Here is a 17,164-nt window from a genome sequence, read left to right as displayed (position 1 = left end):
GTTTTTCCCCTGCATCAATTGCAAATGCTTTCATTTTTTCTACCATGTTAATTCCATTTCATACTTTTTCCTATCCATATAAGAACACACTGACACAAATGATTTTTTAAAAGCACTTTTTAAGTGTTTCAGAGACAAAAGTCCATAGTAACAAAAGATAATACCACATAATGCCTTCCTTTACTAATATTGTTGGCCTTCAATGACTTTGACAGCAATAAAAATGGAGATACAAATCAATCCACACACCAGCGCCAGGATATTGAGGATCTTGGCTGTCTTTGATGCATCGGCAGCAGCCACCGAGTTCCCAGTGGCGTTAGCATTTTGTACCTTAAATGGAACAAGAGTTTCAAATCAGGGAATTCTCTCATCACATGGACCAAAACCTAAAAACACCTTAAACACTTCAGATTGAGGCTTACCTTGGAGGAGAAGACAATAGCTGCAATTCCAAGCGGCAGGCAGCAGCATAAAGTGTTTAAGATGGACCACGCCAAATAGGAGGGTGCCGCGGTGTGGGTCTGACCTCTCTCCATGTGGGCTTGTATTCAAAGCTCAAGTGACTGTGGGAGTGAAGCCGTCACCTCTTATAAAGAGAGGGTGGAGTCCCCTAAGCCAGTGGTCCCCAACTTTTTTTGCATGACGGACTGGAGTAATGTGGGCCTTTTTTTCATAGACCGACAATGTAATAAACAGAAAAACAAGCTTCTGCTGTGAATTGGAATGAGTTTATCACTTGTAGACGTCCAATCCATTTGAACTTCAAATGGATTGAACGTCTATGGCCGGACTGGCAGCCAATGCCAGGCAGTGAGGTAATTTTCGGCCATTTAAGGTCATTTACCTGTTTATTTTCATTTACTTCCTGTTGATTTTGGGGTATTTTATGGGCATCTTCCTGTTTATTTTAAGTTACAGAACAGGAAATGACCTGGCAATCATCCAAATGAATTGGCAGTGACTCAAACTCAACAGCAAGTGACCTGTAAATGCCCTGAAAATCGGAATGACTGTGAATGCGCTGGTTTTGAATGAACGAACGTTCCCTGTCTAAATGGATTGGGCGTCAAGCACCGTCAGTGCATTAGAGTTAACTGAGAGACTATAGACCCCACTCACCAACGTCACACAATGACGTGTCGCTGTATTGTGCCGCCATATTTTCCGTCATTGTGTATCCGTATTCTCAATGGTCTCAATTTATCGTGCAATTTATAGTGCAATTCATGGAAGCCCCAGTCCTTTCAGACGCTGTAAACTCATTGGATGTGTTGCATAAAAGGCGTTATGTGGAAAAGCTTCGGTCGATCCATTCACCAGATCCATATTTGATGCCTAAATCAATATTTTTCGACCCGCTATCTTCGCCGTCTCTACAACTATCCTATCCACAGAAACTCAGCCCATTCTCACGAAACTGAAAAAGTTTAAGAGCAGCACTCTAAGCAACATTACCCCGTGTGACCCTTTACTTCCAATTTTCTAAAATGGCGACAATCAAAAAAAAAAAAAAGTTGACTGGGATGGCCGACGCTTCAAGGATAGGTGGATATTAGACTATTTCTTCAATAAAATACGCAACAACTGTGTCTGCCTCATTTGCAAAGAGACAGTCGCTGTTTTCAAAGAGTTCGATGTGACGCGATATTGCCAAACAAGACACAGTGACATGTACGACAACATTACAGGGAAGATACGCAGCGAGAAATGAAAGCAACTTGAAGCTAGTTTAATTTCACAGCAGTATTTCGCAAGAGCGCGAGTGTCGAAAGAGAACGCCACAAAGGCGAGATTGTTGAAATTGTGAATTAAAAAAAATAAAATAAAATAAAGCAAATGTGACAAACAGAAGGGCTTGCTAAAATTTGTTTAAGTATATTGTTCTACGTAACACCCCTGTTTAACTGATGATCCGTAGACGAGGCCAGCTTCTTTCACTTGTTACCAGCTAAATATTATTCAAAAAATAATGATGGTGGAAGAAAAAAGCATCTTGAGTTTGAAACTGTATGTTGCCGGCGATTAGCTTCGTAATGATCTTAATTGTGGTTGTCAGCCCAAAACCCTCTAAATATACATTAAATGCATCTTACCAGATATAAAATGACTACTACATAATCTGTGGTGATCGTTTGGTGCCCAGTTTTCTTGTCAAATTGCAGCAGTCCATCTCGCTCTCCTCTCCGGGTCTCTCGGAAAACGGTAGAACTTTAAGTCTCTCCGTCTATCTTCTCTGTTACTGCAACCAACCGCCACACATGCCTTCACCATTTTGATTATTAATGTTAACGAGCAGAAAAACCCGCTATAATTGGAGGAATTTACGGAGCGGTAATGCGTGAACATGACGAGCTGACGGACAATATGGCGCGGAGGCGTGGTTGTGACGTCATGTGAGTGGGGTCTATTACTAAGCTTGAGAACGATAAACCGATTCGATCGGATATCCGGTTTTACAGGTGCGAGATTCAGATGTATCGATAGTAAAGTTACCATTCGACAGTAATTAGCCATTAAATATTTAATGAACCGATAGTAGTGAAAGAATTCGGCTATCGCGAGCACAAGAATCGGCTTCTAATGCCTAGCTCAATGCATTGCTTAATATTTTGCTTCACATGCTGCGCTTGTGTCATTCACCACACAGCGCACTTGGATCGAGACCGCACGCATGATATAATATGGACAAGCACTACTCACAGTCGTGGTTGCCTCAACTTCCCATGCATTTCGGCAGAACGGCTACTAGTCGCCGTCATTACCCGGTCATCACGGGCGTGTCATAACAACGCGAGAGCTAACGAAACCACTGTAACGCACGCGCCGTAGCATTTTCTTCACAGCCCAAAACGAAACTAGTAGTGGTAACGAAGCAACATGCTAAAACAATGGACAGTGTGATTACCGATGGCAGCGACGTGCAGCGATTAATTTTCAACGCACCCCGGAAAACAAAAGTCGGACTTTGAAGTGATGAAGGCAGCCAGATCTGTTCGCATGGGACAGAGCTTGTGTGAAGTGTGGAGCGGTACAGATATCGTGAGTTTTTAACCCTGAAAAATAATCCACTACAATGGTGGAAAGGGCGGCATATTGTTTCCATGAAACGCAGTCTACTTAAATATGAACATGTGGATTAGTTGATCTTCCTCAAGAAAAATCTGCCCTTCAAAAAATATATGGACAGTGATGAATAAAAAATGAGGAAGCACAGGCATAAGTGAATGACTTTGCTGTGTATTAGGTTAAAGTAATGATTATTGACCTGTCTAAAATGCTATGTTTTTATTCCCCCAATTATACCAGTCGTAAAGCACAATGTATTATTTATTTATGATAACACTAGCAAGTTTAATTGTTTTTTTTTTCTTGAGCTGCTGCATATAATTAATATTTTTTTTTGTAAGATGTTTACGTTGAAAGTTTGCACTTAAATTACTTACCTCTTGTGTCAAAAACACCAGGAAATACAGTAATTGAATTACTGCACTTTCTTGTTGTCTGTCACTGGAGTTTTATTTCATTATCAATCCCATCCAACAAAATGACGGTCACATAATAAGCCTTATTATTATTTTTTTTTATTGTGATAAAAAATTAAAACACAACATTGGTAGGAAATTTGTTTAATTTTGCTATATTAGAAATGTGGTCTTTTTGTATGTTTAAAATAATGTACAAACACACACAACAAATATTTACTAGCGTATCGTTTTAACTATCGAACCGTATCGTTCTTACACTGTATCAAATCGTATTGAATCGCTCGGCCTTAAAAATTTATCGTTTTTTTATCGAATTGTAACCTGTGTATCTAGATACATATTGAATCGGCTTCATGCCAGAGATTCCCAACCCTAACTATTACCCTATTTTTCGGACTATAAGTTGCAGTTTTTGTCATAGTTTGGCTGGGGGTGCGACTTATACTCAGGAGCGATTTATTTGTGAAATTATTAACACATTATTATATCATTTCACATGTTATTTTGGTGTTTTGAAGTGACACTGATGGTTTGGTAAACTTGTTAGCATGTTCTTTATGCTATAGTTATTTGAATAACTCTTAATAGCTATGTTACGTTAACATACCGGCCACGTTCGTGTTCTGACTTTGGCAATGTGTGTTCAATTGTATTATTGACTTTTCATATTGAAATGCATGCTTTTAGTTTGTGGCGCTTTCATGCCCAAAAAAGCGCGAAAAAGAGCGCTCAGACGCCAGAAGAAGACTGACAGCTACGGAGCTCTGAGCGAGTGGGCGAGTTAGCGAACTTACGTTCATTGTTTATGCTTGTAAAATATCTCTACAGAGGCAACGCCTGTGTGTATCATCTTTTCTGTTTTTGTTGTGTGTTTTTCCACCCCCGATCGGACACTTAGAGCCAGTTGTGTGGTTTTTTGAACGATGTGCTAATGCTAGCAAATGCATGCTAACCGTTTTTGTCATTGCTATAATAGCAGCTAATTATTATTTATTTACGATGCGAACCTGTTTGGTATCGAGGACGAAATTGATTTGTACTATTTCTATTTTTAGTTTCACTCATCAAATGATGATGTCATAACGACGGCCAAAATAAAGTCAGCAAATTATACGGACGTCCAGCATCGTCATTTGGGAGTTTAGCTCGCTGTATAGCCAGGACCAAGCCATAGCGTCCTGGTGAGGACAGTACATTCGCATTTCGTTGTTCATGCATCATGTAACATTATCATACTATACACTTATTCAGCATGTTGTTATCTATTGTATTTTTATTTTAAATTGCCTTTCATGATGACATATCTGTTCTATGTGTTGGATTTTATCAAGTAAATTTCTCCCCAAAATGCGACTTATACTCCAGTGCGACTTATATATGATTTTTTTCCCTCTTCGTTGGGCATTTTATGGCTGGTGCGACTTATACTCAGGTGCGACTTATAGTCCGAAAAATACGGTATGGTGGAAATTTTGGTAGCAACTTGTTGGTTCATTTTTATTTTATTATCTCTAGACATTCACACTGTTTCAAAATGATATCTCGATTCTTGGCAGGAGCATATCGATAACCTTTTGGGATAAAAAGTATCACGATATATCACCATTTCGATATTTTGTCACAGCCCTACTCACTATACACTGAATCAACCTTTTTTAACAGCGGCCTCTCCTAAAACTTGTCGGCAAATATCTGTGGTCACAAGCTTAATGAGTTCTTCTCCAATCAAGAAAGGTTTCTTAGCCTTAGCAATACGGTTCGCAATGAGGTATGATGCTGATACGACCCGCAGGTTAGTACCGCCCCTGAGAGAGGGGACTGGATGGGGCTTTTCAGTTCACGCTTGATTTATTAAAAAACATAAGAGGTAAAAATAAGCTAAAAAGTGAGTTGTTTCTGGACCGGACTTCGTGGGGCATGGGTTTCCCAGAAGGACGGCACTGCTCTTGGCACGGCACACAACAGTGAGCACCTTGGGGTTGAGCCCACTAAACGACCGTATACGGTCAGCCAGAAACTTGACTCTAAAATCTCTATTAAAGAGACCATATAATATAAAGCAGTAAAAGATTTCACCGGGGTGTCCGATCACCTGTCCGAGTTGGACCACTGGGAGCCTTTCGCTAACTCTCACAGGTGTGGAGGACTGCGTGTGTTTATTCCTTCTGGCAGCGCAGCATCCATTCTGACTCGTACTCGGCTTCCTAGTCCCACTCGAAGCGCTATCAAATCGTTCTGTGCTGCATACATGCAGAAGACCGCCGTCCTCACCTGCCTCCCCATATACTCTGGCAGTGCCGAATTTATTGGTGCTCAGTGTTCCTTCCCACCAATTTGCCCCGCTGCTGCCTGCTGATCAAGCAAGATTGGGAACACCTTGTGAGAAAAGTCCACACACGCTCGCTTCCACTGCCTGCCACGCCCACTCGCTCCCAGCTGTTCGTTACAATGCTCCCAGTAAATTCGCTTTTGTTCCCTCATTTGCTAGTTTTCAGCCACATATTATGCAGAATGGGCTTGGTTGTAGGCTCCTCTTCTGGCTCATCAGGTGGCCTTTTCCCCGTAAAAAAGCTGTCCAAAGACGCCGCTGCCCACAGCACACATCCAACAGCAGCTAAAGTTACTGTTTACGTTTACTGACGCTGGGCTGCTATAGGTGTGCAAACACCCTAGTCATTGCGGCCAACCACTAGATGCTGACCTATACAAATCTTTACTTGGATTAGTATATAGAGTAGACAGGGATATTGATGTGTCAAAAACCACAGGCCAGATTGCAGTCGTTAATAAATTCTTTTTTTCTCTGTGGCCTGGTAGCAAATGCGACACGGACCTGTACCGGTCCACAGCCTGGTGGTTGAGGACCACTGCCTTAAGCAACTCTTTCAGTAGTAACACATCTGTTGGATGCCAGCACATCCTTTTAAGCTGTTTCATTCATTAATTAATCCATCTTCTGAACCGCTTATCCTCACAAGGGTCGCAGGGGTGCTGGAGGCTATCCCAGCTAAAAACTGGCAGGAGGCAGGGTACACCCTGAAGTGGTTGTCTGCCAGTCGCAGGGCACATACAGTAGAGACAAAAGACATTCACGTACACATTCACACCTACGGACAATTTGGAGTGTTCAATCAGTGTACCATGCATGTTTTTGGAATGTGGGAGGAAACCGAAGTACCTGAAGAACATGTAAACTCCACACAGGCAGGCCTGAACCGCAGGGGTGAAAGTGGTTAGAATTTCTAGCTGGAAGTCCCCGACGTGAAGGTCACCACGGAGCCAGAATTTTTTTTTTTGGTTTTTTTTTTGGGGGGGGGGGGGGGGGGGTCAAAACTACTGAAATGCAAAGAAAACTCTTTTGGTCAGTTATTTTTATAACACATGAACAAACAGATTTTCATTCTAAATTGTACTTTTTCAATGATTTGCAAAATACAAAAACAGCTATAACCCCAACCTCCATCTCCTAATTTTTCAATTCCCCTCATTTCCTCACATACTAAATGCCAAATCTCAATTTTACCTACTTAAGAACAAAGGATGTATATTAAAATTGAAGATGATGTAAACATTTACTTTTTGTTGTGTTTTTTAATGATGAAGAATACATTCAGATAAATAAGTACAAATGACTTATATTATGCAGAGTGAAATGGAATATATTCTGAAGATCGCGCAAACATTGACTTTTTTAATTCATAAGGAAATGAATAAGAAGCCCAACATAAATAAACAAATATAAATCCAAAGTTCATATTGACAGCTAAGATGTTCTGAACCTGCCCATCAGAGCAAATGAAACATAAATATGATAAATAAGCCTCCTTAACTCCTTGCTTGCTCTTAAAAATTTGATCCGTTTTCTGTTACATTGCCATTTTTTTTTTTTTGCTGTTTCAGAAAACATACACATTTGAACCAATCAGAGCTAACCATCTCTCGTGATCACATGTCAGTATGTCAGCCAATTGAACGGATAAATAAGTCCAGGCGTTTTGCTTTACTGGGTGCATTCGCACATTGACGTGACTCGTCATCATCAGACTCAGATAACTGCAGCAGCTGGGGAAAGCTCCATGCCGTCCGTGGAATAAAATAAATAATATGTGAAAACGAATTACGCTACACAAGCCCTTTTTTATGCTTGTTGTTAACACTTGTGTATGTAAATCTGATGTTTGTAGATTGTTTTCTTCTTGGAGATGAAATGCATGTGTGGCAGCTTTGTATTTTTTTTTTTTTTTGACATAGCATTTTGACAGTTGCCGTCATATTTTCGGAATCAAAGCACTGTATACCGGAACAGCGTTACGGGGCTCAATCTTATACCGGAACTGTGTTCCGGCCCTGAATCTTATACCGGAACTGCGTTCCTGACCGTTCCCGCCCACTTTCCCCCCTGCTTTTATGTGCTTTGGATTAAAAATAAAGATTCGAATTGATTGAAATATACTGACTTTTAAATCCAATGTAAATGACTTTATGGCAGCATAGTACATTAAGTTGATATTAGATTAAATATGAATAACAATAGATATTATTTTAAGTGTGGTGGGCTAATGTTCAACCCTCAAAATTGAGGGTTCAAATTTTAGTTCAGTCAATCCAGTGTGAAGTTTGCTTGGGTTTTCTCTGGCTTCCTCCAAAAATCCCAAAACATGCATGGGGGGTAGGGGTTGTATTTTAAAATCACCCCACAAAATTACAGAATGAATTGAATACGTTTTTGCGAAAAGGAATAAATCCTAATTTGTATTGGAGTAGGGAAGGCGGGGGGCGTCTTTGGAGATAACCGTTGAGAAATCACTCAGAGCCTCGGGTAGTTTGATTGTGGAAAGGCAGATAAAGAGCAAGTGTAGCATTTAATCAATGACTGTTGTAAACCTGTGATGTCCACGGTAGTTGCAGTTACCACAGAAAATGGGAGTCATTTGTGAAATATGTTGGATGAATGGACTTTTTTTGTGTCAAGCAAACTTCTTTCACACACAATATCAGCCAAACTATATGAAGTTGCATAGTGTTCTTGTATTTCTTCAGTATCTCAACCTCTCAAGATGTATCAGTCTTGCTATTTAGAGTCTTTAAAAGCCTGTCACTATGGAATGTGAAAGGAACACAAGCGCTATGATCTTGAGTACGTTTTTGTGTATCTGAACTTTACTTGAGTACGAATATGAAGTAGCACTTTTTACTTCATTGCATTTCACAGCAGGTATCTGTACTTTATACTCCACGACTTTTCAAATTGTAACCTGCATTGCATGTGACTTTTTTTTGCTCGTTTTGAATTGATAGTTTCGTCTTCATGCCTCCGGTGCAATCGATAAGCCCCGTGCAACAATACTGTAACTGAGCACTAGAGGCAGCAACATGAGTACAAGCAAGACTAAGCAGGTGAACAAAATATTGACTAATAAAAATCACCACACTCTTGTAAAGTAGGTGGCGGTAAGCTCCTGGTAGTTGCTTGCAATCCACCATCAAGCTTTGTTTTGGAGTTTTTGAGCTTGTTTAGCTTCTTTTTACAGTGCAGTCAAATTTTTTTTTTTTCCATTTTGCAGTTTTAAATAAAACTGAGCAGTCAATTAATTTTCTGGTTCTTTCTTTGAATATTGACTCAGATCTCTATGTATGTATGTACTGTATGATTATACAGTATATATATATATATATATATATATATATATATATATATATATATATATATATATATATATATATATATATATATATACATTAGGGGTGTCAAACGATTAAAAATTTTAATCGCGTTAATTACAGCTTAAAAATTAATTAATCCTAATTAATCGCAATTAATCGCAATTCAAACCATCTATAAAATATGCCATATTTTTCTGTAAATTATTGTTGGAATGGAAAGATAAGACACAAGATGGATATATACATTCAACATACGGTACATAAGGACTGTATTTTTTTAATTATAACAATAAATCAACAAGATGGCATTAACATTATTAACATTCTGTTAAAGCGATCCATGGATAGAAAGACGTGTAGTTCTTAAAAGAAAAATGTTAGTACAAGTTATATACATTTTATATTAAAACCCCTCTTAATGTTTTCGTTTTAATAAAATTTGTAAAATTTTCCATCAAAAAATAAACTAGTAGCCCGCTATTATTGATGTCAATAATTACTTACACAATGCTCATGGGTGCTGAAGCCTACAAAATCAGTCGCACTCAAGCGCCAGCAGAGGGCAGCAAAACTCCATAAAACACAACAAGTGAGCGTTTCACTGTACTGTCATTTAAATCTCTCTGAGCGGGGCATCTGCGTTAATTGCATCAAATATTTTAACGTGATTAATTAAAAAAAATAATTAACGTCCGCTAACGCGATAATTTTGACAGCCCTAATATATATATATATATATACATACAGTATACATACAGTATATATACAGTATATATGTATATATGTATGGCGGAAAACACTCAGGTGACTTGAAGTTCCGCTCTGAGACCCCAAATTTAGCCAACTTTCAAAATTTTGGAAAGCTTAAAATCTCAATTTTCTGGGGGAGGAAATATTTTGAACAGGAGGGCATTTAAAAAAAAAACAAAAAAAAATTAAAGCAAAACCCTATCTGGAGGTGAGAGCACGTGAAAGCAGAATTACAGTCGCCATAATTTTAATGAGATATTATCACGTACTTACATTGTTTCGATCCAAAAACTCCATGTAGCTTGTATCACTGAATGTCAAGACACAGCTGTGAATGGCCACAGCCGGATTTTTGGGGATTTTATGGGTGAAACATGGTAATATAACAAGGGTCGCAATGCAGAAATCGCAGACATCAAGTAGTGGTCGAGATTTTCTTTTTCATATATTTAGCTTTTTAAACGTTTTTTTTTTCCCATTTTTTTTTCTTTGTTTGGATCGATTATTTATCATCTAACATAACGGAAAAAATGTGACAAAAAAAAAAAAAAATACAATTAAGCGATAGTTATGAGGTAAATATCCGTGACATTTTTACAGACACCATTTTTTTCATTGTGACGTAATTTGTTTAAAAGTTTAAAATATGCGAGTGAATAATTTTTTAAAGTTTTTTTTTTTTTTTTTAAACGAAATATTAGACATCAATTAATGATTCTAGGCTAAAAATAACAGACATTTTGAATAATGAATATAATTAATTACCTTCATTTTATGGCTGGGTTGAAACAAAAGCGGTTGTACGATGTCTGTAAACTGGGGTTTTCAGGGTAAAACAAATTAAAAATAGTTTGGGGGCTTCATGCACCATGAATCTGCTATGGCAGCATATAGGCATATTGTTCTATCAAACACAACAGTTGTTTTGGCTTAAAATACAGCAGTTTCTTTTAAAGAGGAGTGCAAGAGCAGAAACTGCTTTTTCAGTCTTGTCTGTGTTTTTCGCCATATATATTATATATATGTATATATACAAATATTACATTTTTGCATTGGGAGAAAATACAAATACTTTTTACTTGTAAAGAAAATTTTAAAGCAAGTACCTTTGGACTTGAGTAAATCCTTCCTTAGATACTTGTATTTTTACTTAAGTAATTATTTGCACGTGTATCTGTACTTTTACTGAAGTAAAATAATATTGTGTTCTTCATCCACCACTGGGTATGATAAATGTTGCAAATCATGACAAAAAGTCGTAGAAAAAGCTACTGTTGAGGACACGAAATTGCACCCCCCCAACAGGATGCGTTAATCCTCATTTGCTATTGCAAATGAGGACAAAGATTAGTATGACCATGTACCTTTTTTTATAGGGAGTCAGGACACAAATCAATCATTACAATAAAACCAGAGGTTAGGGCCCACATTTACTGGTTTTCATGGGATCAGCAGTTTTATGTCTGCTGTCATTGTGTTTATTATCACTTAGTAACTAAATTCGATTGCCACACTACACTCCTTCCCATTCTGTTACTCTCTTTCAGAGGTTCATGGAAACTCTCATTATTATCCCACGAACACAATAAATGTTGTTTGGCATGTATTGTTGTTGTTAGATTTTTTATTTTTATTTTTAAATGGGACAGTAAAAACATATTGCATTTAAAAGGTCAGAAAATGGGGGGGGGGGGGGGGGGGGCACACTGTTAAGGATCAATGACTCTAATAAGCCATTAATGTTAGTTATGAACACTTTTTAAAAATATATATTTAATTTTTGATAATTCGGCCAAAACCAATAAAGTTCCCGTAAAATGAAAGCCATCATCAATTAAGTATTTGACTGGGATTAAAAAAAAAGACTGTTGACAACCCTGCCAAATTTAAATTAACGGAGATATTGATAAGTGTACTAGTATATAATATAAAGACTTGAGGCCTGCCGTCAGGTCCCTGAAAAATATTAAAAACAAACACTGGATGGCAGTGTTGTCCAAAGTTAATAACTTTGAAACCTTTTTAAGGCTTTTTAAATTGACCAAGTTTTAGAAGGGCTTGTGTTGATTTTGATGATATTTTAGCTCAGGCTTTGACGAGGCCACCTAACAATGAGGGCATTTGACAGCCATTATGGTGTTTGGGTACATTTCTGCTCAAGAAAAAAAAAAGTCCCTAACCTAATTATTTAGAAGCTAACACTACGTGTGTTGTGTAAATTAATTATTTTAAATGTAAATAAGAGTTTTTTCAACAATTCAAATTAATGGGGAACTATATTTTCTCCTCCCGTTTACGGATTTACGTTCGGTAGTAGAATTTACAATGGCCTCGAAGGCATCTCGTCGTCGTGGTAACCCACAGTGTTGACATCCACACAACACTCACAATTCGCCGTTAGCGTCACATTTAGAGATTTAATATAATGCAAGGGGACATTTTAGCACTCCATTTAAACATAGTTGACACTTTTTAGTAATAAAAAAGTTAATCAACTGTCTATTCAGTCTGTAAACATGGACTCAATTGAGGACTTGGACGTTTTCCTTAAAAATATCGACGATATAAGTAAGTGTTTCCCATGCTATATCATTATATCAATAGGATATTGGGAAGTTTATACTTTATTTTTCAGGCAACCTTGTGAAAGACCTTAGCTCATCGGATGTTGAAGTCCAGCAGAAAGCTCTCCGAAAGGCAGATTGCAAAATTGCTGCCTTGCATGGAACCTGCAAGACAAAAGTCAACAAGACCACCATCAACACAAACCCAACACCCAATGCTCCAGCGGTAAAGATTTTGCCAATGTTTAAAAACATTTTCCATTATAAAGTCTACTGATTGCCGATACTATCTTTACAATTCCTCTTGATATTTTTCAGAATGCACAGACAGAAAGTGCAGGTACGGCCCATAGAAAAACGCGGGATGTCCTTTGAATAGCAAGATATTCCTCTTATTGTCGACTGTTTGTGCCATTGGGAGCCCTTAACCAGAGACATAAATGCCAATAGAAGTGTTTTTCTTTTCATTGCTAGAGAATTTCTTGAGATTTATGGAGCAAGATGCAGAAGACAGAAGGAAGAGGAGGTTGGCTCAAGAGCAAAAGGCCACTGGTGTGTTGTTCGGTCTGCTGTTAAGAGATGGAAACGTGGCTGTGGAGCCAATTTTGTTTTCTGTTTTATGCTTAATGTCCTCACAGTGTTTAAGGACAGAGGGAATCAAGCCTATGCTCAAGGAGATTATGAGACTGCTGTGAAGTATTACAGTGATGGATTGGCTGAACTACGCGACATGCAGCAGTTGTATACCAACAGAGCTCAAGTAAATACAGTACTTGCAAAAAACCTTTAAAAAAGTAAAAATATTTTAGTTATTTTTGTTGTTGATTAACATCTTAGATCAGTGCTTCTCAGTTATTTTCTGTTCCGCACCAGGAAGATGTAAATGTTTTGCGCCACCCCCCAACTCTCTGCCGCCACTGCAAATAGTACCATTCGTCTATAAAATTATTATAAGTACACCCATAAGCGGATTTTAAGGGGGGGGCAGGCCCAGGCCCCCCCGGTGGCCGAAAAGTGTCATTGCATGTAATTGACTTTTTTATATATACATATATATATATATATATATATATATATAAGTTGTAAAGCAATAAAACTGCAACAAAAGTGAATGAAATGAACAAAAAAATTTTTTTATAGTGGGTCGAAATTATTTTTCGAGCACCTTAGACCGTCATTTGCTTTGCATATAATTATATATATACTGTATATCTATATTAGAGAAAAAAATGTTTTTAAAATTGATTTTTTTCTTTGGAAATATTTTTTTGATTGAAGCAACTTTTTGGGGGATTGAATGATTTACACACAAATATCCTAATCATATGGCCCAAACACAAAAAGGATTGCTTCATTCATAGAACACTTTTTCAATGAAAAATTAAGTGTTCAAATGCAAAATTTTCAATCTCAAATATTTTTTTCACATTCAACAACTTTTTTCTATGATTGAATTTTTTCTTTTTTTGATTGAAGTGATTTTTCTTTTTGAAAAATCTATATATTTTTTGAAGCAACTTATTTTTTGACTTAATAATAAAGAGAAAAATGTCCTAGCCAAAATGTGGCCCAAACACAAATCAACATTACTTCAATCAAAAAGTTGAAAAAAAAAAAAGCTTTCACATGCATTTGAGTTTTTTGAGTTTCAAATTTATTTTTGCATTCAAACACATTTTTTTTTTTTTTGATTGAAGTAACTTTTTTTTGATTGAATAACAAAGACACAAATCTATCTCTATGTGGCTCCGCCCAGAAGATAAGATTTTTGACTGGCGTAACTGTGGGGGTGGTGTGGCTCAATGGTAGAGTAGTTGTCCCCCAACCCAGAGGTTGTGGGTTCAATTTTCCGCCCTGATGAATTCACCTCAGTATCCTTGAGCAAGATACTGAACCCCACATTACTCCTGGTGCTGCGTCACCAGTAGGTGTATGGCGATGTAGTGTGAAGCGCTTTGAGAGCCTTGAAAGGTGGAAAAGCGCTATACAAGTACAACACCATTTACCATTGGCACGACACCGGCGGGTGTACAAAATTCAATGGATGACAATCTTGGCGAAAAGTATTGCCTAAGCAGCCTGATTTAGAATTCCCCTCAAGAATGATGGGAAACAAAAACTCATTGCGAACTTATTATTTTAAATATTCTTGTAAGTTAATTTTATTGTTGACACGGTGTTTTGGGGTCATCAACATATTGTGCCCCCACAGCCCCTAAAGTCAAACTCCGCCTATGAGTACACCTCTGCCTAACATTGTGTCCTTTTTTTCTATTAAATAAAAAACAGTAACATCGACAAAAGTATAACTTTATTAAATTTGTTTTGTTCGTACCATGAGACTTAAAGCGCATCAATTTGCCTGAATTTTAAAAAAAATGTCACGTCCAAACTGTAAAAATACACTCCAAGTGCATTTTTTGACCATTTGATACTGAAAAGTAAAATTTAATAAAAATCAATCAACAATAATGAATTAGAATATATTAGCAACATTAACTCATGAGAACAATATGCCAAACAATATGACCAAAAAACAAAAATGAATGAATGAATAAATTAATTTATTGTCATTGTCATCATCATCATAATCATTGACAGTTTCAGAGTGTGGAATTTGCCCGAAAGAAAGACGATGACAGACAAAGGAAAGACGGGAAAAAGCAAATGCTTATCGATACCCGTCCCCCAACAGCCCGGGATGCACAGTCAAGCATGTTTGTGTTACAGTCCAGTTATTATCAGTTTGTTTGTTTGTTTTTTTTTCCACATATCATTCAAAAGTCATTGATTGCCATGGAATTTCACATATTGTCAATTTGAGTGGGTTCATTGTATCAGTTGATGTCCAGTTTAGCTTATTTCTATATTTCTTAAACTTCTCCTCGCAGGCCCTGTCCTTGGGAGATAAAATACGCATTCAGCGCTGTTTTCTTTTTGCAAGCGTTGATAAGCGTCTTGGTCATCCAAGGTTTGTTTTGCATTCTTTGTCTCGAGGGTTTGCATTGTAAACATCATTCCAGTCTTGAGTTTAGAGATCTTTTTTCATGTTTTCAATGTTTTGATCAGTTCTGATTCTTTTATACACTGTCTTTGTCGGATTTACGCAGTGGTTGCGTGGAGTGTAGTTTGTGAAGATAGGCAGATGGTCGGTGATATCACAGCAATGTTGTATCCTTGCAAATTAAAGTCAGTTCCTTTGTTTTCATTAAACCAGGTTTCTGAGATGGCAATAACACCAAACTTGTTATTGAAGCTCTGTAGAGTATCTGCTGATCCCGACACCTCCCGATCCGATTGCCCCTTTTTTTGCTCCCGGTTCAATTCCAGCTTTCAGGAGCTCAGAATGTGCGTCTGTACACTTCGAGCGGTTAGACAGCAATGCGAATAAAACAAAAACGACAGTGTCATGACAGTAACAGAGGGACAGTTTTTATTTTTGCTCCAGGCAGTATCAGCTCATTTGTTATTTTGTGGGGTTATTTTGCACTGAGCATGTTAAACAGTGCTTGATGGTTTACTGATGTAATACTGACAAAGCAGGACGATTGTTGGCAATATTCGGCACGTTTTCGATGAAAAACAATCACGCGGCTTATCAATGAGATTGGGGCCTAATGTCTTTATGTGACGTCTTAATTGATTATGTTTTGACAAAAGAGGATTTTGGTCCTGATCCATATGTCACACTGAACCTTACCAGACTGCAGAGATCAGTGTGTGCTCAGTAGAGTACTAGTACATCTGCCTCTGGAGACAGGACGCTTCCACTCTTTCCCAAAGGAGTATTAGATATGTTGTCTGTTGGTTAAATGGTATTGGAGATAAAATGATAAAATGATGATGACCATGATTTTAGAGGGCAGTTACAACTTTTTGGGTGTTAGTTTATAATTGATTAATGTGGGGCCTGTCTTCAACAAGTCAAATAATTGGTAGCTTTTGTATTGTCATGTAGAATAGTGCAAGCATACGAAGTGACTAGTTTTATTCAAAATAGTCATGTTTATATTTTAATGCCTTAATGATTGCATTTCAACAGGCTTACATAAAACTAGAGAGGTACGAGGAGGCCATCAGTGACTGCAAATGGGCTCTGAAGGTAAAGCACTAATGATATTATTCTCTCGTTTGCAGCCTCATTTGACACCACCGTCATCTTGTGATTAATGGAATGACAGGATTGGCAAAATAAAAAATAAATGAATGAATATATAAATACACGAATAAACAAATATTAAAAGAAATAAACGGATGAATGAATACATAAATAGATGAAAATATAAACAAATATTTTGTCAAACTTTTCCGTTTTTTCATTGAAAATCCCAAATGGAAAAAAATGACAACTTTTGTCATTGACTTTTAATTCCATTCATTGAGAAATACAAAAGAAAAACAATGGCGATTTTAGTCACTGACCTTTCCTTGTGGTCAGTGAAAAAAGAAACAGAAAAAATAATGGCAACTTTTTTCTTTGCCTTTGACTTTTCAATTTAGCTTGTTATTGTCATTGGGAGGGGCTTTCCAAACAGGAATAGTTGTCGATAGCTGATGACTCCTAGTTTACCTGAAGGAAAGTGACGTCTAATCCTTTCCTGTTTGGAAAACCTCTCCCAACGCCAATTTGATTGACAGATCATTCCTTTCTGTGAAAGCAAAGGCAATAGCAAAAGATAGGTGGAACCCCTCAACTCA

General features: G+C 37.5%; 2 protein-coding genes across 3 annotated transcripts in view; one reads left to right on the top strand and one right to left on the bottom strand.

Annotated features, from left to right (window-relative positions):
* Nucleotides 1-122: 122 nt before the first annotated feature.
* Nucleotides 123-558, bottom strand: LOC130917130 (transmembrane protein 91-like). Its single transcript, XM_057838219.1, has 2 exons — nt 426-558; nt 123-333 (listed from the first exon to the last, which is right to left on the bottom strand). Exons 1-2 carry the CDS (start codon nt 537-539, stop codon nt 184-186), a joined length of 264 nt encoding a protein of 87 aa, XP_057694202.1. The 5' UTR covers nt 540-558; the 3' UTR covers nt 123-183.
* Nucleotides 559-12,162: 11,604 nt separating this feature from the next.
* Nucleotides 12,163-17,164, top strand: part of ttc12 (tetratricopeptide repeat domain 12) — a 60,592-nt gene continuing 55,590 nt past the window's right edge. The window contains exons 1-6 of one of the 2 annotated variants that reach the window (XM_057839789.1): nt 12,163-12,470; nt 12,538-12,692; nt 12,785-12,806; nt 12,941-13,018; nt 13,105-13,226; nt 16,509-16,568. In XM_057839789.1, the coding sequence (XP_057695772.1) occupies nt 12,419-12,470; nt 12,538-12,692; nt 12,785-12,806; nt 12,941-13,018; nt 13,105-13,226; nt 16,509-16,568 (489 nt within the window). In that variant the 5' untranslated portion in view covers nt 12,163-12,418. The remainder of the gene's footprint in view (nt 12,471-12,537; nt 12,693-12,784; nt 12,807-12,940; nt 13,019-13,104; nt 13,227-16,508; nt 16,569-17,164) is intronic. The other variant, XM_057839790.1, reaches the window with a different exon arrangement.

Source organism: Corythoichthys intestinalis, chromosome 6 (assembly GCF_030265065.1).
Source record: "Corythoichthys intestinalis isolate RoL2023-P3 chromosome 6, ASM3026506v1, whole genome shotgun sequence".
NCBI lineage: Eukaryota > Metazoa > Chordata > Actinopteri > Syngnathiformes > Syngnathidae > Corythoichthys > Corythoichthys intestinalis.
This window is presented reverse-complemented; position numbering and strand designations above follow the sequence as displayed.

Coding starts and splice junctions, on each gene's coding strand:
- LOC130917130 (XM_057838219.1), bottom strand. CDS start 539: ATGGAGAGAGGTCAGACCCACACCGCGGCACCCTCCTATTTGGCGTGG. Junction 334..425: donor CTATTGTCTTCTCCTCCAAG/GTAAGCCTCAAT, acceptor GTTCCATTTAAG/GTACAAAATGCTAACGCCAC.